The sequence below is a fragment of the Chenopodium quinoa genome, unplaced genomic scaffold, assembly GCF_001683475.1.
Source record: "Chenopodium quinoa cultivar QQ74 unplaced genomic scaffold, ASM168347v1, whole genome shotgun sequence".
NCBI classification, from domain to species: domain Eukaryota; kingdom Viridiplantae; phylum Streptophyta; class Magnoliopsida; order Caryophyllales; family Amaranthaceae; genus Chenopodium; species Chenopodium quinoa.
The window spans coordinates 1,977,686-1,996,098 of NW_018744460.1; the positions used below are offsets into that span (position 1 = coordinate 1,977,686).

The window sequence follows — 18,413 nt, forward strand, 5'->3', positions numbered from 1 at the left end:
TTAACCGTTCAAAGCTTTAAAATATGAAATTCAAGAGCCGATCAAACCTCATTTACATCACCTACCCTCTAACACTCTCACCTCACAAAACAAAAGTCAAACGTATTAGGTTAAGCCCGATCCAAATCACCCATTACTGACCCACACAACCAAGGACTGGGCTTCAAGTTCTAGGCCTTCAACAAACCACTTTACACAACTGGATTCAGCTATCATCATCCAGCCTGAGCAATATCAATATTTACAGATTTCTTTGATATTTTTCTGATTTATTTCCATGTATTTGATGATTTATTCTATCCTTAAGATTCTGAAAAAAAAAAAAAAAAATAACAAGGACGAGTGAGCGTAAAGTTTTTATATATATATATACACTTATAAATAAAAAAAAAATATTAAAAAATAATTTAAAAAAAAAACAGAAAAAAAAAACGCCTCCTTCGACGTTCTAATCTCCCCAACCTCTCTTTCTCTCTCCTATAAACACCATAACTATATACATACAGACTCAACAACAAAACTGAGCTCTGTTGTTTAACCCCTAAAAACATCACTTTTTTTTTTTTTTTTTTTTTTAGTTTTATTCAAAAAATTTGTTCTTTTTCTGCTTTAAAACCCTTAAAAATTCACCCCCATTTTACTATTCTATTCCATTGGAGGTTAATTTTCAGATAATCAACCACTTCTACAGAACTTTATACCATTAGAGGTAATTTAATTTTCTGGGTTTTATTCTAATTTATGTTTTATGCTGTTTGTAATTATTTTTTTGCATGGATTTTGATAATGGGATCTTGTAGCTTTTTTAAATAGCTTTTTTTTTGGGTGAATTTTAATTTTTGGGTTGATGAATTGTGGGTTTTTTTTGGGAATTCAAAAAGGTCATTGTTTGATTTTTCAGGAGAATGCAATTATGGTATATGGTAATTCAAGGTCTTGGAGCCGCAGAAGAGAGTTTTTAGTTTCTGAGTATTGTGCTTCTTGTTGACCTTAATGGCAAATCCAGGAATCAAAGGTTTGATTTTTGTATTTTTATTTGCATTCAAATTTAGATTTGTGTGTTGGAGACGGGGAGTCGGTTTTTATTGATTGAGACTTAATTTCATGATTTTGTTACCATGTTATCTTGTTTGATTTTGTAATGTACATTGTCTTGTTCAACTTAACTAATGGTTGAGTGGAGAAAATGAAATTTTTAATTTATTATAGCGCCCTTAGTTTCACAATCATGGCCTATTTGAAATCCTGTAGTCCTTTATACTGTCTACTAGTTTCGTTTTTGGTATGGATTGTGCATGCTCGATTGCTGTGATGAACTGTATTGGTCCACTGATTTAGATTACCTTTGAATCAATTTGTTTAATCAAGTCTTGTACGGGCTTTAGATTTTCGTAACACTCCACTTGAGGTCACTATGGATAGAGCTGTGCCATTGTATATTATGTTGAGATTTCTAGATGGATTTGCTATTGAGCCTTAAGTATAGGTGAGTAGATTCAGTATAATCTCTTAGTCGGTTTTCCATATTAGTGTATCAAAGGTTTGATGTTTGTTTTTGTATCTGCATTTACAGTTAGATTTGTGTTGGAGACGGTGAGTCGCCTTTATTGATTGAGACTTAATTTTGTGATTTTGTTTCCTTGTTATCTTGTTCTTCGTTTTTGTAATGTACATTGTCTTGTTCAACTTAATTGATGGTTGAGTGGAGAAACTAAATTTTAATATATTATAGCGCCTTTAGGATCACAATCATGGCCTATTTGAAATCCTGTAGTCTTTGGTACTGTCTACTAGTTTCGTTTTTGGTACGGATTGTGGATGCTCGATTGCTGTGATAATCTATATTGGTCCACTGATTTAGGTTACCTTTGAATCAATTTGTTTAATCAAGTCTTGTATGGGCTTTAGATTTTTGGAATACACTCCTTGAGGTGACTGTGGATAGAGCTGTGCCATTGTATATTACATTGAGATTTTTAGATGGATTTGCTATTGAGCGTTAGGGATAGATAAGTAGATTCAGTGTAATCTCTTACTCGGTCCAAAAAATATTACTTCCATATTCGTGTATCAAAGGATTGATGTTTGTATCTGTAGCTGCATTTACATTTAGATTTGTGTGTTGGAGACAGTGAGTTGGTTTTATTGATTGAGACTAATTTCATGATTATGTTTCCATGTTATCTTGTTAAGTTTTTGTAATGTACATTGTTTTGTAAAACTTTGGACTCGTTTGGCATTGCTGTGGTTTTCTGTTTTTTTGTTTTTCAAAATCACATGATAGATGTCATATAATGAATAAAAAATTAATTAAATTTATTTAAGTCATGATAATTTTGAAAACTGACAACAAAAAGGTGGAAACATTTTTTTTTCTTGTTTCATGTTATTGGTTTTTAGTTTTTAGAAAAACAAAAAACTGAAAACAAAAAACGATGCCAAACAAGCCCTAGTTAATGGTTGAGTGGAGAATCTATATTTTTTATTTGGTAATACCACCTTTAGGTTTACAATCATGGCCTATTTGAAAGCTTGTAGTCCTTGATACTGTTACCAATTTTGTATTTTGTACCGATTGTGCATAGTAGTCCACTGATTTAAAGTTTTGGGGAAACAATTTGTTTAAACAAGTTTGTATGGGGTTTAGATATTTGGAATACGCTCCTTGAGGTCACTATGGGTAGAGCTGTGCCGTTGTCTATTACATTGAGATTTTTTGATAAATGTGCTATTGAGCATTTAGGATAGTTGAGTAGAACCAGTGTAATCTCTTAGTCGGTCCAAAAATTAGTGTACTTCCATATCAGGTCAAAGTGGGAGTTCAGGTTGAGCGCTTTAATCTTGTTCCTCCACCTCTTTGTGGTACTTATTAATATCAATGTTCTCAAATTCTTGCCGACCTTGCTCTTCGTTCCACTTGTACTTTTATCATGATGAAAATATTCTTAATGTAGAGCTATCAGCCATCCTGGTGAAGCCCATAATCATACTGATATTGTGCACTCTAACAGTGGTGGTCTCTTTTGCCATTTCGTTGTACTGTTTTGGATGTCATCCCCCCCTCCCGATACTTTTGTGATTATTTACTTTTGCATTGCTGTTGGTTGGTAGCACATGTGCCAATAAGCTTAAAGCTTAGTAAGTCTTTAATTGGCAAACACTCACAACTGTGTGCCATGGGTTGATTTCTGGTTGTAATATCTGTTCTTGGTGTGCTTTAGGGTCTCCTGAGATTTAGATTGTTCACTCTGCCTTTATGTGTGTGTGTGTGTGACTGTGTGGGAGGGGGGTGTTAGCTTCCAACTTTACACTTCACTCTAAATCATCAAGGCCCACCCCTTTTGCGGAACCTCATTTAGATTGCACCATACGTGCCCATATGCATGAACCCATGTAAGATAAGTATAAGGAGCTCTTGAAATGTTTGTAAAAACCAAGGTTTAGCTGTTAGTGAAAGGCATGCTTCTTACTTTTCAGTAATTCAAGCAAATTAAAGCAGGACTGTTGGGCTCTTTGCCTTTTGGTCTTGTTCAGGTAAACTTTTCTAGAAGTGTTCAATTTGATGAATCTCTTTGGGATCATTTGTTTTGTTGATCTTTACTTCGCTTTTGAGAGCTTGCAAATCCCTGTTAATATGCCCCGTCCTTGCACTACAATGCATCGGATCTTTCTACCATGAAGGCATGAAGGTTAATGATCTTCTCAATAACTTAACATTCTTTTGGAATGAAAGGGCTTTATTTTTATTTATTCAGATTACAGTGGTAAATTTTAGTAGGATAATCATTGAGGATATTTAAAATGTTTACTAAAATACTTTGTTAAATTCTTTGAGGATATCATAGTGTTCCTGTGATTTGTCAAGACTTTGCAATTTTTAATATGTGTATGGCTGAGAATGTCGCATTTGCAATTATTGTCCAATGTCAAGACTCAAGTAGACCTTTTATCACTGCCTACATGCTACTATAATACTTATGATTAGAGGACATGCAGGCCATAAATTTAATAAGCACGAACAATTTAGTATATGTATTGTAGTTGAGGGAGATAATTGAAGCTGGTCATATTATGTCTCATTTATCCTGGTAAGAAATCGAAGATTGTTAATCCTTTATGCACTTCTCTATTCTTTGGTTGGGACTTGGGTTTGAGAAGGGGTTTTTCTAGATGATGCTTATAATTATAGCCTAAGACATCAGAGTTTTGGTCTGTTCAAATCTTGCATTTTTATTCTTCAGTTAGTTTTATCTGGATTAGCTCGTGCATAAAATTTATATGTTAACAACGTTATTTCCTTAATCATCTTTAAAAGTTAAGTTTTGAAGTGGTTACATGTGCTTGTCTGCTTCTGTTCAGGAAATATGGCTCTTGAGAAACACATCCCTGCTAGAAATCTGACTGCTAATGTGAAACCTTTGAGTTTCCCCCTTAAAGTCCGGGAAAAAGCAGCTCTTGCAGATCCAGAGACGAACACTGATTTGGAGGCTGACATTGATGTTGATCTCAGAGAAATTTATTTCCTTATCATGCATTTCTTGTCTGATGGGCCATGTCAAAGAACTTGTGGACAATTTTGGAACGAGCTTCTTGAGAATGACCTACTACCTAGAAGATACCATGCTTGGTATTCTAGGAGTGGGATTCCTAGTGGTGATGAAAATGATGACGGCTTGTCATTTCCATTGAGTTACAATAAACTAAAGGAGCGGTATGTTTCATGTGTATTTTCTCGATCAAAAGATTCAATACAGATGATCTCTCAGCGAAGATATGCTGTAACTATATCACTGTACCATTCGATTATGAGATTTCTCTCACTGGGTTGTTTTTCTTTCTGTAGGTATGCTCATATCGGAAAGAATCACTTAATAAAGCTTCTGAGGCAGCTATTACTTAATAAAGCCAATCCACATGGTATTGTTGCAAGGAATGTACCAAATGCAGCTGATGTTCCTACACTTTTGGGGGCTGGATCATTTTCACTCTTGGCCAGTATGTTCATGTATCTGCACATCTATATTTTTGTTAGTATTCCTTTGAATGATTTATTGTTTGTTTAGGAGATGCAATTCCATTGTTACAAGTGTAGATGCTCTGATGAACCTTGTATATATATCTGAAAAATACAGCAAACTTACGATTAAGAGTAATAACTTTATTTTCCCCCACATTTCCTTGCAGATGATGGGATCAAAGGAGACAATGAGATTGAACCACCGCCTGTTTTCATGCGTTGGCCTCATATGCAAGCTGATCAGGTGCGTGGGCTGAGGTTGAGAGAAATTGGTGGTGGATTTGCGAGACACCATAGAGCACCATCTACACGTGCAGCCTGTTATACTATTGTAAAACCATCCACTATGGTGCAAAAGATGCAAAATGTAAAGAAAATAAGGGGACACCGTGATGCTGTTTATTGTGGTAAGCTGTTTCTCCATTTAATCCTTGTCCTGAGTCTAGCTTTTACTGAGAGCAGATTTATCCCTTTTATTTGAATTTTCAATGTTTTTGGTAGGGTAGAAAATACTTCCTCCGTTCCACAAATATTGCAACAGTTACCATTTTATGAAGTTTTACAAATATTGCACCATTTCCCTATTTACACATGTTTTCTCTCTTTCTCCTCCCCACATGGGTCCCTATCTGTATTCCTCTCTATCTCTCTCCTCTTCTTAAAATCTGTGTCCTTCCCCTATGTTGCAATATAAGGGGAAGTGGGGAACGGAGGAAATGTTATTATAATTTTTATAGTCTATTTGATGTCTAAATTTGTGGTAGTTATAAGCATGAATACATCAAAGAATATAGGGGAAAGCCTGGCTCTTTTCTTGGTTTAATCTATTAGTTTTTCTCTTTGTACTCTTCTCATTTCATGATTAATGTTAGTTAAATGCTGGTAAAGTAATTTTCAATTTGGCTACTAGTATGATGAGTAGTTTGTAATGTTGTGTGAGATCAAGAGAAACCGATACCACATTTCTATCTGAGATATAGTTGATGTATCCTTTATTCCACATTTTCTTTGCTTGTCATGCTATTTATTGTGCTATGACTGCTATCCACTTTGAAGATCTGATCTTTCAGATTCTTTTAGTCTCTTAGTGGTTTAGTTTACTTCACCCACTGATTGTCCAATATGCTTGATGCTAATTAGGCTTGTGATATGGCTTCATATATTAATCAGAATTTTTTACAATTTTGGCTAACATTGAAGTTCACATATCTTGCTTTAATTTTTCATATAAAGAATCTCTGAAATACCACCAACAACTAAGTCATAGTCCCAACGTGATTTGAGATCAATCGTAATAAAAAATTGTCTTTGAAAAATGAAACAAGAAAGTAAAGAGAATCTCTGATGTACCAGGCTCACATATCTTGCTTCAACTTGTGAGATACCAAACTTTTTGTATTGTGGCTTTACATACCACTTAAATTTGTGAATCTCAAGTTTTTGTTACCCCAGTCACTAAATTCTTTTCCTTTAAAGATTTTTATAGGGTTTGGGGAAGGGTTATGAAACTTCCATTTTAGTCAAAGGAGTAATTGCTAATAAAGCATTGGATATTATTGCTTTGATATTGTTCTGCTGGTACTTTTTTTTTTTTTTTTTGAATTGTTATTAATGCACAAGGATTTTTATACAAAGCATTGGCTTTTGCAATTTATGCAACAGAGGGGTACCCCGACGGTATCCATAGCATAAGACTCAGAAAGTCAACTTTTTCTGGAATCAAATTCAATAAGAAAGCCTAATTCGAGAAAACTTATAGTAATTTTATGTATTTCTTTCCAACCACAACATCCACAAAATTGCCATACAAGCAGATTGTCGTAGTTTTTTTTTTCCTTCCCGTGTGGCCTCCAATCCAGTATAACATGTAATTGTTCCATAATAAAAACTGTACAAATCCACACCAACCATATAATTTTAATGGAAACAAACAAACATGGCTTCCAGTCTCTCCACCACAATAAGTTTAACGCAAATGACTTCAATTCTGATGGATTTATTTGGCTTTCAAATCTTCTACTTTGTGTATTTAGTCTTTACAAAACAGCTGTAAATTTGCTAAGTTATTGAGATTATTTAAGTACTTATATCTGATATTTTGTACTACCCAATTCCAGTTAAGGTTTTGACCCATATTTACTCTATTTCAATTTTCATCAACACCTTTTACCATCTTACCCCTCGTTACCCCAAACTGTATCTACCTTTTCCATCTCTCTTACTTTATCGGCTTTTTCAGACACTGACCAACCTTATTTCTTTTCTCTCTTGATTTATCCAACTTTTTTTCACATCCACTCACTTTTTTAATAATTTTTTTTTGTTTGCGATTATGTATTGAGTAGAATAAACAAAAAATTATGGAGCTTTTATTTTTAGTTGTCAAGGAGTAATCTCTCTTTTTTTTTTTTTTTTTTTTGGCAGCTGTATGTGACCGCTCGGGAAGGTTTGTCATAACAGGTTCAGATGATCGCCTTGTGAAGATTTGGTCCATGGAAACTGCTTATATCTTGGCCAGCTGCCGTGGGCATGAAGTGCGCTTTGATGCTTTCAATTATTTTAATGATTTTCAGACAGTTGATTTTTTATTCTTATTTTGTTTCTTATTTACACTTGCTATTATCTAAGGGTGACATCACTGACTTGGCTGTGAGTTCCAACAATGCTTTGGTGGCATCTGCTTCAAATGATTGTATTATTAGAACTGTGAGTGTCTGGTTCTCATGCAACTCTGATATTACAACCATTGTCTCTTGTCTCCTCGTATAGAGTACCTTAATCTGTTCATTGTGGTTTACATGACAGTGGCGTTTGCCAGATGGGCAGCCAATTTCTGTTCTGCGAGGGCATACAGGAGCAGTTACTGCCATTGCCTTTAGCCCAAGGCCTAGTGCTATATATCAGCTTCTATCGTAAGGATTGTCCTGCTTCAAATTTTCTTGTCCTGTTCTTACATCATATATTGCTAGATGTTCTTAACTTTAAAGACTAGTTCTTTTAAACCTTGTGCTGTGTGAGCTAGGAGATATTGGTATTACATTATTTACTTTTTTTTCATTGAATCATTTACTTTTGTAGATGTATCTCATTTCTTGTTCAACGTTATGTGTCAATTGTGTTTTCTTTATCCGCTTTTTTTTGGTGAATGGAATGTGCCTATTCTGCCTAATGTGCTTTACACATAAAGTTTCTGGTGAATAAAAGCTTCACATGCTACATTAAGGGGTAAATATTACCGCATTAATTATTTTGCAAGTTACTGATGACTTAAGCTTGTTACCTATGTAGCAAGCTAGCAAAATATTGGTCTTCCCTTGTCCTTATTAATGTTATATTGCAACTTGTTTTGTTCTGTCTCATGGTGATGTTAGAATATATCTAATATACTAGACTTATGTAGTTATGTTCGATTTTAGTTATCATATCACTTTTCAAATTGCACTATCAATGTGACAACTAATTCACATAGAGAGTTGCTGTCTCCAATTTCTCAGCTAGCCATTTGCTTGATTTTCTCATGTGTTATGATTCATACACTGTATTTTCTGGTCTGTAGATCAGCTGATGATGGAACATGTAGACTATGGGATGCAAGGTACTCGCAGTTCAAGCCACGTATTTATCTTCCCAAACCTCCTGATGCAGGTTGACTTTTACTTCATTTGCAGCCGGTTGTTTGTTATTATGTATTTATTAATAATTTTTTAATAAATTAGTAGAGTGATTTACTGAAGCTGGAAAATGTTGTAGGAAAAAGCACTGCTGCTTCATCCATCGCTGGTGAACAGAATCATCAGATCTTTTGTTGTGCATTCAATGCTAACGGGACTGTCTTTGTGACTGGTAGCTCAGATAATCTTGCAAGGGTACGTTCTATTATGCCCGAGGTTTAGTTTATCCAAATTGAAACTGTTTCATGTTGATTTTATGAAGGATATGTATTGAACTTAATCTATATTTCACCTTAGTTAGCTGTGGCTAGCGGAAGGCTTTTATGAGATGCCACCCTTCCTCTACGCCCCCCCCCCCCCCCCCCCCCCCCCCCCCCCCCCCCCCCCCCCCCCCCCGCCCCTCTTTTCTGTAGTTTAACTGTATAGTAAAATGTGAATGAATGACTAAGAAGGAGGTGGAAGAAGGGAAAAGGAAAGGGGGCAGGGGATATACTTCAGAATAATGATAGCTTCCTTGATTGTCGCTCATTACGTGGGTCTATAAAGGGTGGAAGGGCTATCTCTTATTGGTGGGTTAAGTCTTGCCTGGTCACTTTTCCCCTTTCTTCTTTCTTGTATTTGTTTTTTTTTTTTTTTTTTTTTTTTTTAAGTCCTTGAGGAGGTGCTTTCTTCAACCAAATCAGGAATTAGGTGTGGGAAACTGGTAATGGAATAAAAAAAACTTGAACCTGCTGTTTGGTACAAAATTTTGCACCCGAATTCCATATTTTCAACCCTTTTAAAACTTATACCTTAATCCCAAGGAAGAGCAGAGGGATGCCCACAACCTGCACCAATACCAAACACCACAACTGTACTTACCAGCGCCAGTACCATCCCTATAAACTATAATCACTTCTGACTCTCTTCCCCCCCCCCCCTCCCCTCACCTCCCAACATTGCAATCAAGAGTTACAGATTATATTTTCCCGACCAAACAACTGGAATCAGTTTGAGGTTTGATAGCCAGCCCGATACCTGATACTAGTGCCAAAACCAAACAGGGCATACATTTTCGGAAATTTCCTGCACCTTAGCACAAGTACCTCGCATAGTGTATTTAAACCATTGTACCGTTTCTTCTCCCATTTGTCTTCAATAGAGGTCACCCTCACGTTATCTATAACGCTTTGCTTTTGAAACTGCGTGATATTGAGTTATGTACTGCACTTGAATAAATTCTAGTAATGAAATCAATTTTGTTTTCCTGCAGGTCTGGAATGCTTGTAAATCCACTACCGACAATTCAGAACAACCTATCAGTGAGATGGATGTTCTCTCTGGCCATGAAAATGATGTTAATTATGTGCAATTTAGGTCAGTTCACTTCAAATTACTGTAGCTATAGGGTGGTTTGTCTCTGTAGTAGCTGGGTGCTGATAAGAGATGGGAGCTTCAACATTTCTTACAGCCAGGATTGGGGTGGGTGGGGGTTGGGGGGAGTTTAACCAACTTTTAAGCTCATGGTTGGGGTGGCTACTTTGGCTTTAGCCTGAAAGAACCCAGAATTATATAAATGAATGTTGATATGCTAATTATGTCTTGCATGCACTTTATTGGGTAGTGTTCAGAGTTCTATTTTCTAGTTGAGATTGACTAAACTTGTTATGTTTTTGCGAAACAGAGGTTTCCCTTTTTATTCAGATTGTCCCTTGACATGATTGGATGCTGATAAGTTGTGCTTTTCTACAGTGGTTGTGCTGTGACTCCTCGATTCTCTGCTACGGATACAACCAAGGAAGATAGTTTTCCCAAATTCAAAAATACATGGTACTTAAACTGTTAACCATCTATTTGTTTCCCGGTTTTTCGCGTGTACAGTGTGGTTGATTTCAGTGAAAGTTTTTTGCTTTGTGACAAATACATCTCCCAAATTTGGCAGGTTTTCTCATGATAATATAGTTACCTGTTCTCGTGATGGTAGTGCAATTATCTGGATTCCAAGGTCACGCAAATCACATGTGAGCTATGGCTGGAAATCATTCTTTTTATTAGGTGATTGGATTAATTCCTCACTGAGAACATGTTTTCCTGTCAGGCAAGAGCTGGGCGTTGGACTCGGGCATATCATCTCAAGGTTCCTCCTCCACCCATGCTTCCACAGCCTCCACGAGGGGGTCCAAGACAGAGAGTTCAGCCTACGCCTCGTGGTGTTAATATGATTGTGTGGAGTCTAGATAATCGATTTGTCCTTGCTGCTATCATGGGTAAGTTGATGAAATTTTTTGTTCAGTTAAATTTCTTAAAAAGGTGCTTTAAGAGCATAAATGTTTTGTAACTGCTTCAGGTGATCTTCTGTTTGATTTACCATAAGGTGGTATTTAGATATTTTATTAAACTGCCTTTTTAATTCACTGTACATGTAGGTATTTGCTTCGGTTTAGCCGTCATGTCGAATGGGGTATTAGAAGGATTGTGTTGCCCATCTTTTCTAGGAGAACCAATTTAAAGATGTAATATCAAGTTAATAAATAGATGTGGATCCCCGTTCAATGCTTTTATCTATTTCGATTATCAAATACTTTCTCTAGCTCACAGTATTTGTCATTTTAGAGCTTTGCACATAAACTAAGGAAAGCAAAGTGAGAGTATACATACTTAGTATTTGATTAAGCAATTGATGTATTTTTCTAATCTAAATAAATTTATTGAAATAATGATAAGATTAGTTATGAGATTCAGGAGAAAAAGGGGGAGGAGGATAAGTTGGACATGGCTTTTTGTGGATTACATTGCTAGATCAAACTAGTAGAATTTACCCAGTGTAGATACATAACTAAGTTAATTTTAAGAAAATTCCTGCCCTATCAACTTCCAACAGTATTTTTGGTCATATCTTCATGGGGCACTTATGTTTGGAATTGTGTATACAAATATCAGGGGTTTTATGTGGTACTTTTATTTTCACAGCCTATTCCATGATGGCCATTCATTAAGGGAAGTGTATTGAGAGTTTTACACTTATATTGAAATAGGAATTTCTTGTTTGTAGTGTGTTATACATCAATTCTGAGTGTAAACAAGGCACATGGCTAGTATGTGTTTTTCTAGGGCTTGAGCTTGTTTTGTTGAGTGATGTCTCTGTTGGTTGAATCTATGGCTGATGGTGCTAGTTAGAAATTTTAAAGCATCTTTTATTGGATTTGCTTATTGAATTTGCTTGTTCTACACTACAACAACAACAACAAAGCCTTGTTCTAAACTGTAGATAAAAATTTTCTATGGTGCTATTATGTTAGTGGGACTGGTTTTGTCTCTTGACCTTATCTATATTACTATGTCTGCCTTTTTCTCATGACAGATTGCAGAATATGTGTTTGGAATGCTTCTGATGGTAGCTTGGTTCATTCATTGACGGGTCATACCGAGTCGGTAAGTTGTGGTTTTCCTTCCAGAATTCCAGATTGCATTGCACTAATTATCAGATTTGGATGAGCGGTTTTGTTATCTGTTAATTTGTCTCTTCTTCCTCCCCTCCCCCTGCACCGATCAATGGTTCTGGAAGGGGTAATGTGCATCAGACTGAGATAATCAGTGGTACCATTGCATGTTATACTCCTCTTTGCTGTCCCAGTGGCTGTCCATGTTGCCCTTCTTGCAAATATTTGTAAAGTTACTAATGTATGCCTGAGTATTGTGACATACACTCCTGCTCTTTAATATGCATTCTCATCTTGATGTTTCATACCTGAATAGCAGTAGGAAAGGTTAGCCGAACAAGAATTTGGGAATTTGGAGTTTAGTTAAATATGAGACCACATTCCAGCCTTTCAATTCATGTGCTGTAACATTGACTATGACAACTTTCAGTTTCTAATTTGTGTATCAAAGAGAGTGCCTAAGTGCTAATACTTGCCTAAGGTACTGCAAGGCTCACAGAGTGATTGCCTCTTTGGACCTTGAGGCCCTTGAGACAGAAGAGGTGACCATATATCTATTGGTATTTTATAAAAAGGATATCATGTGTTTTAGTGTTTCTTTTTTTTTGTTTTTTTAAATCCTGATATATTTCCTCTTGTTTCCTATAAATCGCAACAACTTGAATCACATTTGTTGGCACGCAACTTTGGCCATTATTATCTTTAATTTTTTGATATTTCAAAATTATATAAAGTTGAATCATTGAAAAATATACATTTTTTCATAATGATCATAGTACTCGCACTTTATTCCACTTTTGGCACACTCATTTCACCACCTTAATTTTTTTTTTTTTGTGCTAATAGTAAACATTGAGAACATTATGTAAGGGTGAATCTATCTTCAATTTCCTCGTGCATTGTAAATTGTCTATCATGTAGTTGTACCAATACCTTGTTTATTTCACTTGTCTGAGATTTTATGATTGTGTGACATGGAAAAGTGTTTGTCCTGTATGTTTCTAATAGACATATGTCCTGGATGTTCACCCTTTCAACCCTCGCATAGCTATGAGTGCTGGATATGATGGGAAAACCATAATTTGGGATGTAAGTTTCAGTGAACTTTCCTTATATACATTCCACCAGACTTGTGTGCTTAGTCTTACTAGTACCGTTTTATTGCAGATATGGGAAGGAAAGCCCATTCGAATATATGACACTGGACGGTTTAAATTGGTTGATGGAAAGTTCTCAATGTAAGTGGTCATGTTGGCTTTCGTCTGTTCTTTTTCTTGTGCCACAGTGCTTAACTGCTTGTTACTGCATTTATTGTCATATGGAGATGCATGTGCCAGCTCATCTGAATGTCCTTTGTTAGTTTGTGTTTTCTCATATATATTTCTCTCTCTCTCTTTTATTTCTTTAAATAGGGATGGGACCTCAATTGTACTTTCAGATGATGTTGGTCAACTTTATTTTTTAAGCACTGGTCAAGGCGAGTCACAAATGGATGCGAAATATGATCAGGTACTAAGAGAAATTACTCATTTCCTTATATTTTTATCCTGTGTAAGAGAAAGTACCTTTTTTTAATATCTTATAATTGCAAAATTTGCAGTTCTTTCTCGGGGATTATCGTCCACTTATCCGAGATACTAATGGAAACGTTATTGATCAGGTTAGTTTGTAATATCCATAAGGCTTCCATAATTCTTTATGAATGATTATAATTCTCATTTTATAAAAATATAGTTTCTTAAAATAATAGTTTGCTGTTGTGAGCTGTGGCTGTACTGGCGTTATGTTTAGGAGTATTCATGTTGTTCATATGCCTCTGTGGATATGTGTTTTTGAATTATTGATCTCTCTTGGTGCAGGAAACTCAACTTCCTCCTTATCGAAGGAACATGCAAGACCTTCTTTGTGATTCAAGTTTGTCTTTGTTCCCATCACTTTATTTCAAGTGGTTAAGTAAATATTACTTTGTATTCAACATTATTGATTTTTGAGATTTATTTTCTAGGCATGATACCATACCCAGATCCCTACCAAAGCATGTATCAGCGAAGACGGCTTGGAACTCTGGGCATTGAGTGGCGCCCGTCTTCTGTACAGTTTTCTGTGGGTCCAGACTTCAGTTCAGGCCAAGACCATATGATACCCCTGCCAGATTTTGATGTATTAATTGATCCACTGCCAGATTTTGTGGATGTCATGGATTGGGAGCCAGAAGTAGTAGTTAGTGATGATACTGACTCTGAGTTTAATGTTACGGATTCCTTTGGCGGCAATGGAGGACATATTAGCTCAGCATCATCCGGTGATTTGGAATGCAGTGAAGAAGACACTGATGCTGATTGCATTCACAGAGATAGTGTTCGTAGATCAAGGAGGAGAAAGAAAAAGAGAGAAGTACATTTTCTTATATGTTTTTTTTTTTTTTTTCACAAAAATAATCTTACTCCGTAGTTCTCAATGACACACTTATCTTTTTACCTACATAATATTATGTCTATTCATGTGTGTACATTTTTTTGTTTTGCAGACAGAGATAACTACTTCTTCAGGGAGGCGTGTTAAAAGAAGAAATCTGGATAAGTGTGATGGTAGTACCCACAGAACCGACCCAAGCAGGAAATCAAGAAATGGGCGAAAATGGTCCAAGAAGAAGTCATTAAAGGCTTCAAGACCCCAAAGAGCTGCTGCTCGAAATGCTCTTAACTTGTTTTCCAAAATCAAAGGTACTACCCCAGATCTTGATGAAGTTGTATATGACTCTGAAGGTGATACATCAGACAGTGAATCTGTACTTGAATATTCTAACTTTGAGGGTGAGGAATCTGATAAGTTTAGCCCAGATGAGAGAGCAAAGAATCTGAAGGGGAAAGAAGTAATGGTTGATGATTCTGAGGGTACATCTAGATCTAAAGTGTTCCCTGGAACTCACGAGAGTGCTGGGAACAGGAATAAATTAGTTCTAAAACTTCCAGTTCGTGATCCAAATCGAGTTCTATTTGCAGGTAATTCTATCCCGACCTCTGGAAATCAGATAGAATTGGCAGGCTTTTCATCTTCAGCATCAGGTGGTCCTTTAGAAGTTGGAAAAGATTCAACCCAACAGGACATGAATTACTTACATGGCAGTGCAAACCTCCGTAGATATGATAGACTGGGTTGGCTAGGTGGATTAGGCAATGATGCCATAAAATGGGGTGTGGTCAGAGCTCGTACTTGTAACAGAATTAAATTGAAAGGAGCTTCTGTATTGGTTGCTTCTGGGTCTAGTTCTTTCAATGACAACCAAAATGAAACTGATAAGGAGCTTGGGGCAGATCTAAAATCTGTAGTTGAGCGAAGTGATGATAATGTCAAGTTGCAGGAAATTGCACAGCATAATCATGAGCATTTAGGGAATCCTAATGGGTTAACTGATGGAAATATTATAGAGCTGTCTGATTTCAATAGATCCCTGGCTTCTAATGGAGTGCAGGATGAAGTTCATATGGCTACTGGGAATGGAGCTCCGTGCTCAAATAGCAGTGATGCAAACAATGTGTCTACATTGTTGAGTATTGCAGAAAAGAAGGCTGCATCAGATTCAAACAATACTTATGAGATGAAAGCTATACCCAATGAAGGGGATGAAAAGAATGGTACGATTCTTGTGGAGCAAAGATCTGGTGCTGAAGAGCTTGAAGAGGAAAACCCCCACATTAAAGATGGTTTGGATGGTAATGGAGAACAAATTTTGGATGGAGATAAAGCAAATGCTAGCTCTGCATTGCTAAATTCACAGGCTTCACATTCACAGAAGACTGATAAGATGTACAGTGCTGTTTACAGAAGGTCAAGGTCCTTCAAGGCAGTGAGGACATCTTCAGATAGCAATGTTGTTCATGTTGGTGAAAATACCTCAAATGCAAGCTGTCAAAGTCTGAATGGAAGTGCTGATACAAATGGTATTATGGTTAATGGCATTAACCAGGCCCAATCTGTGGAGCTTAGGGACCCAGTTGAAGAGCAGTTAACGAGATCGGTAGAGAGGTCAAGAAGAATTGAGGATTCTGCATCGAACAAGGTTGATCGGCGTCCTCGAGAAGAGTGGGGATCTAGTACGACTGTGGGACTGAGGTCCACAAGAAATAGGAGAATTAATTTTATTCGTGATGCTAGTCTAACGGATAGGAGGAAGTCAAGTCAGTCACAAAGAAAATTATCCTGGTTGATGCTTTCTGTTCCTGATTGTTCTCGATATATTCCTCAGCAGGGAGATGAGGTTGCATATATGAGGCAGGTAATGATTTGGTATCTGGATTTTCTAAAGGTTATATTTGTCTAAATCCACCGTACTGTACCTTCCCCTCCTCCCCCTCTTTTCTTTATTTTTTATTTTTTTCAAAAGTTAAATTTGTCTTGTTAGGATGAATCTGCTCTTCTATATTGTCAAATGAGATTGTTGAATAAGGGATACTATGACTTTTCTTACTATAGATGTTTGTAGGAGGGTACATTGGTAGTTGTTATGTATAGAGAATTGACTAAAGCCAGATATTCTTTCTGATTACTCTCCATCTTTTGTTGATGTTCTTGTAGGGGCATAAGGAATATATATCTTGTAATAGCTCTTCTGTGAGAGGACCTTGGGAATATTTGAAAGGAGAGATCAGAGCTGTGGAGCTCTGCAAAGTTATTGAGCTAGAGTATTCTGTTGTTCCAGGCTCGGGTGATAGCTGCTGTAAAATGACACTTGAATTTATAGATCCATATTCTAGTGTCTTAGGCAAGAAATTTAAGCTGACATTACCAGAAGTTTCAGATTTTCCGGATTTTCTTGTTGAGAGAACAAGGTACGAGACTGCTATTGAGAGAAACTGGACTAAGAGAGACAAATGTCAGGTTTGGTGGAAAAATGAAGGTGATGGGGATGGTAGTTGGTGGGAAGGTCGAGTTCATGATGTGAAGGCTAAATCCCTTGATTTTCCTGATAGTCCCTGGGAAAGATATATCATTCGATACAAAAGTGATCCAACCGAAATACATGAACATAGTCCTTGGGAACTTTATGATGCTGGCGACACTCACTGGGAGCAGCCTCATCTTGATGACCACACCACAAAAATACTGCTGTCATTTATTGCTAAACTAGTGCAGTCAGGAAATAAAGCTCAGGTAGTGACAGTAGATAACTCTGGGGTTGATTTGATAATATATCAGTTTTTTTGGATTTCTACTTCTTGGAAATTGACCTATTTTTTTCATAAAACTTTTCAGGATATTTACGGGGTTCAGAAATTGCAGCAGGTTTCTGGGAAGTCAAATTTCTTGAATAGGTGAAGTACACATGAATGCTAATTTGTTTTTCTGCATGATGTCTTCTTTTCTTATTGTTACATTGAAAAAAATTTCTAAGGGAACCCTGATTTTTGCCTCAACAAGTATGTGAATTGCAATAGATTATGATATGTCAACATCCATGTTTTTTCTTGGGAAAAGATCCTTTTAATTCAACTGGAATGACCTGAATTGAGCAAAAATTGAGACTTGAGAGATTGTTTTCCCTAACTATTTTTATGTACCATGAAAGTAGTACATAGTAGTTTTACTCAACCAATGGAGTGGTCAATTAGAGAGATCGGAAAGGAGTCGAAGCTAAATACATGATGAGCCATTGCTCTAATAAGCCCAAACACCGATTTCTGCAAGCTCTTTCCTTGTGTCTACTGCCCACTGAGATTCTGACTTTTGTTAAATTTGACACAATCATGTTTTTGTAAATATGCAGGTTTCCAGTGCCATTATCTCTGGAAGTGATCCAGTCGAGGCTAGAAAATAATTATTACCGAAGCTTGGAGGCAGTGAATCATGACATAAATGTTATGCTGTCAAATGCAGAGAGTTATTTTGGGAAAAATGCAGAGCTTTCGAAGAAGATTAGACGGTTATCAGAATGGTTTGCAAAGAAGTTATCATCATTGTAGCATTAGGGATCTCTCCTAATACAATTTTGTAGAGGAATATTCAGTTTATTACAAATTTTTAAGTATCAAACATTCTGTTTTTCATTTTTTTTTTTATTTTTTTTATTTGTTTTATTATTCTGTTTTTTCATTGTAGATATGTAGCAATTCATAACCCTCAATTAGGCGCCCCACCAAAGAGTTAGTTTCTCAGTGGGACATTCTTTTTAGCTTAGGAAATAGAGAAACAGGTAGGTTGCAATTACTGCCAAATCTGTATATACATACTACAGCTTAGAAAATGAAAATTAATCTTAGTTTTTCTGGCGAAATGTATTCATGTTCTTTGAAAAAAGCTGGAATGCAA

General features: G+C 36.3%; 1 protein-coding gene across 2 annotated transcripts; it reads left to right on the forward strand.

The window, feature by feature from the left end:
- Positions 1–361: 361 nt before the first annotated feature.
- On the forward strand, positions 362–18,378 carry LOC110697202 (PH-interacting protein-like). Of its 2 annotated transcripts, XM_021874549.1 has the most exons (25): positions 362–709; positions 902–1,015; positions 4,360–4,711; positions 4,844–4,995; positions 5,185–5,424; positions 7,442–7,551; positions 7,646–7,723; positions 7,823–7,929; positions 8,574–8,662; positions 8,768–8,883; positions 9,941–10,044; positions 10,420–10,497; positions 10,610–10,688; positions 10,766–10,934; positions 12,029–12,099; positions 13,116–13,196; positions 13,275–13,345; positions 13,520–13,616; positions 13,708–13,767; positions 13,967–14,021; positions 14,113–14,501; positions 14,635–16,383; positions 16,683–17,258; positions 17,361–17,419; positions 17,872–18,378. In XM_021874549.1, exons 2-25 carry the CDS (start codon positions 994–996, stop codon positions 18,065–18,067), a joined length of 5,100 nt encoding a protein of 1,699 aa, XP_021730241.1. In that variant the 5' UTR covers positions 362–709; positions 902–993; the 3' UTR covers positions 18,068–18,378. The 2 variants fall into 2 exon arrangements, with proteins under 2 accessions (XP_021730241.1, XP_021730242.1); XM_021874550.1 differs by lacking the exon at positions 362–709 and having other exon boundaries at positions 735–1,015.
- The last annotated feature ends 35 nt before the right edge of the window (positions 18,379–18,413 follow it).

Coding starts and splice junctions, on each gene's coding strand:
- LOC110697202 (XM_021874549.1), top strand. CDS start 994: ATGGCAAATCCAGGAATCAAAG. Junction 8,663..8,767: donor TCCCAAACCTCCTGATGCAG/GTTGACTTTTAC, acceptor AAAATGTTGTAG/GAAAAAGCACTGCTGCTTCA. Junction 13,197..13,274: donor GGAAAACCATAATTTGGGAT/GTAAGTTTCAGT, acceptor GTTTTATTGCAG/ATATGGGAAGGAAAGCCCAT.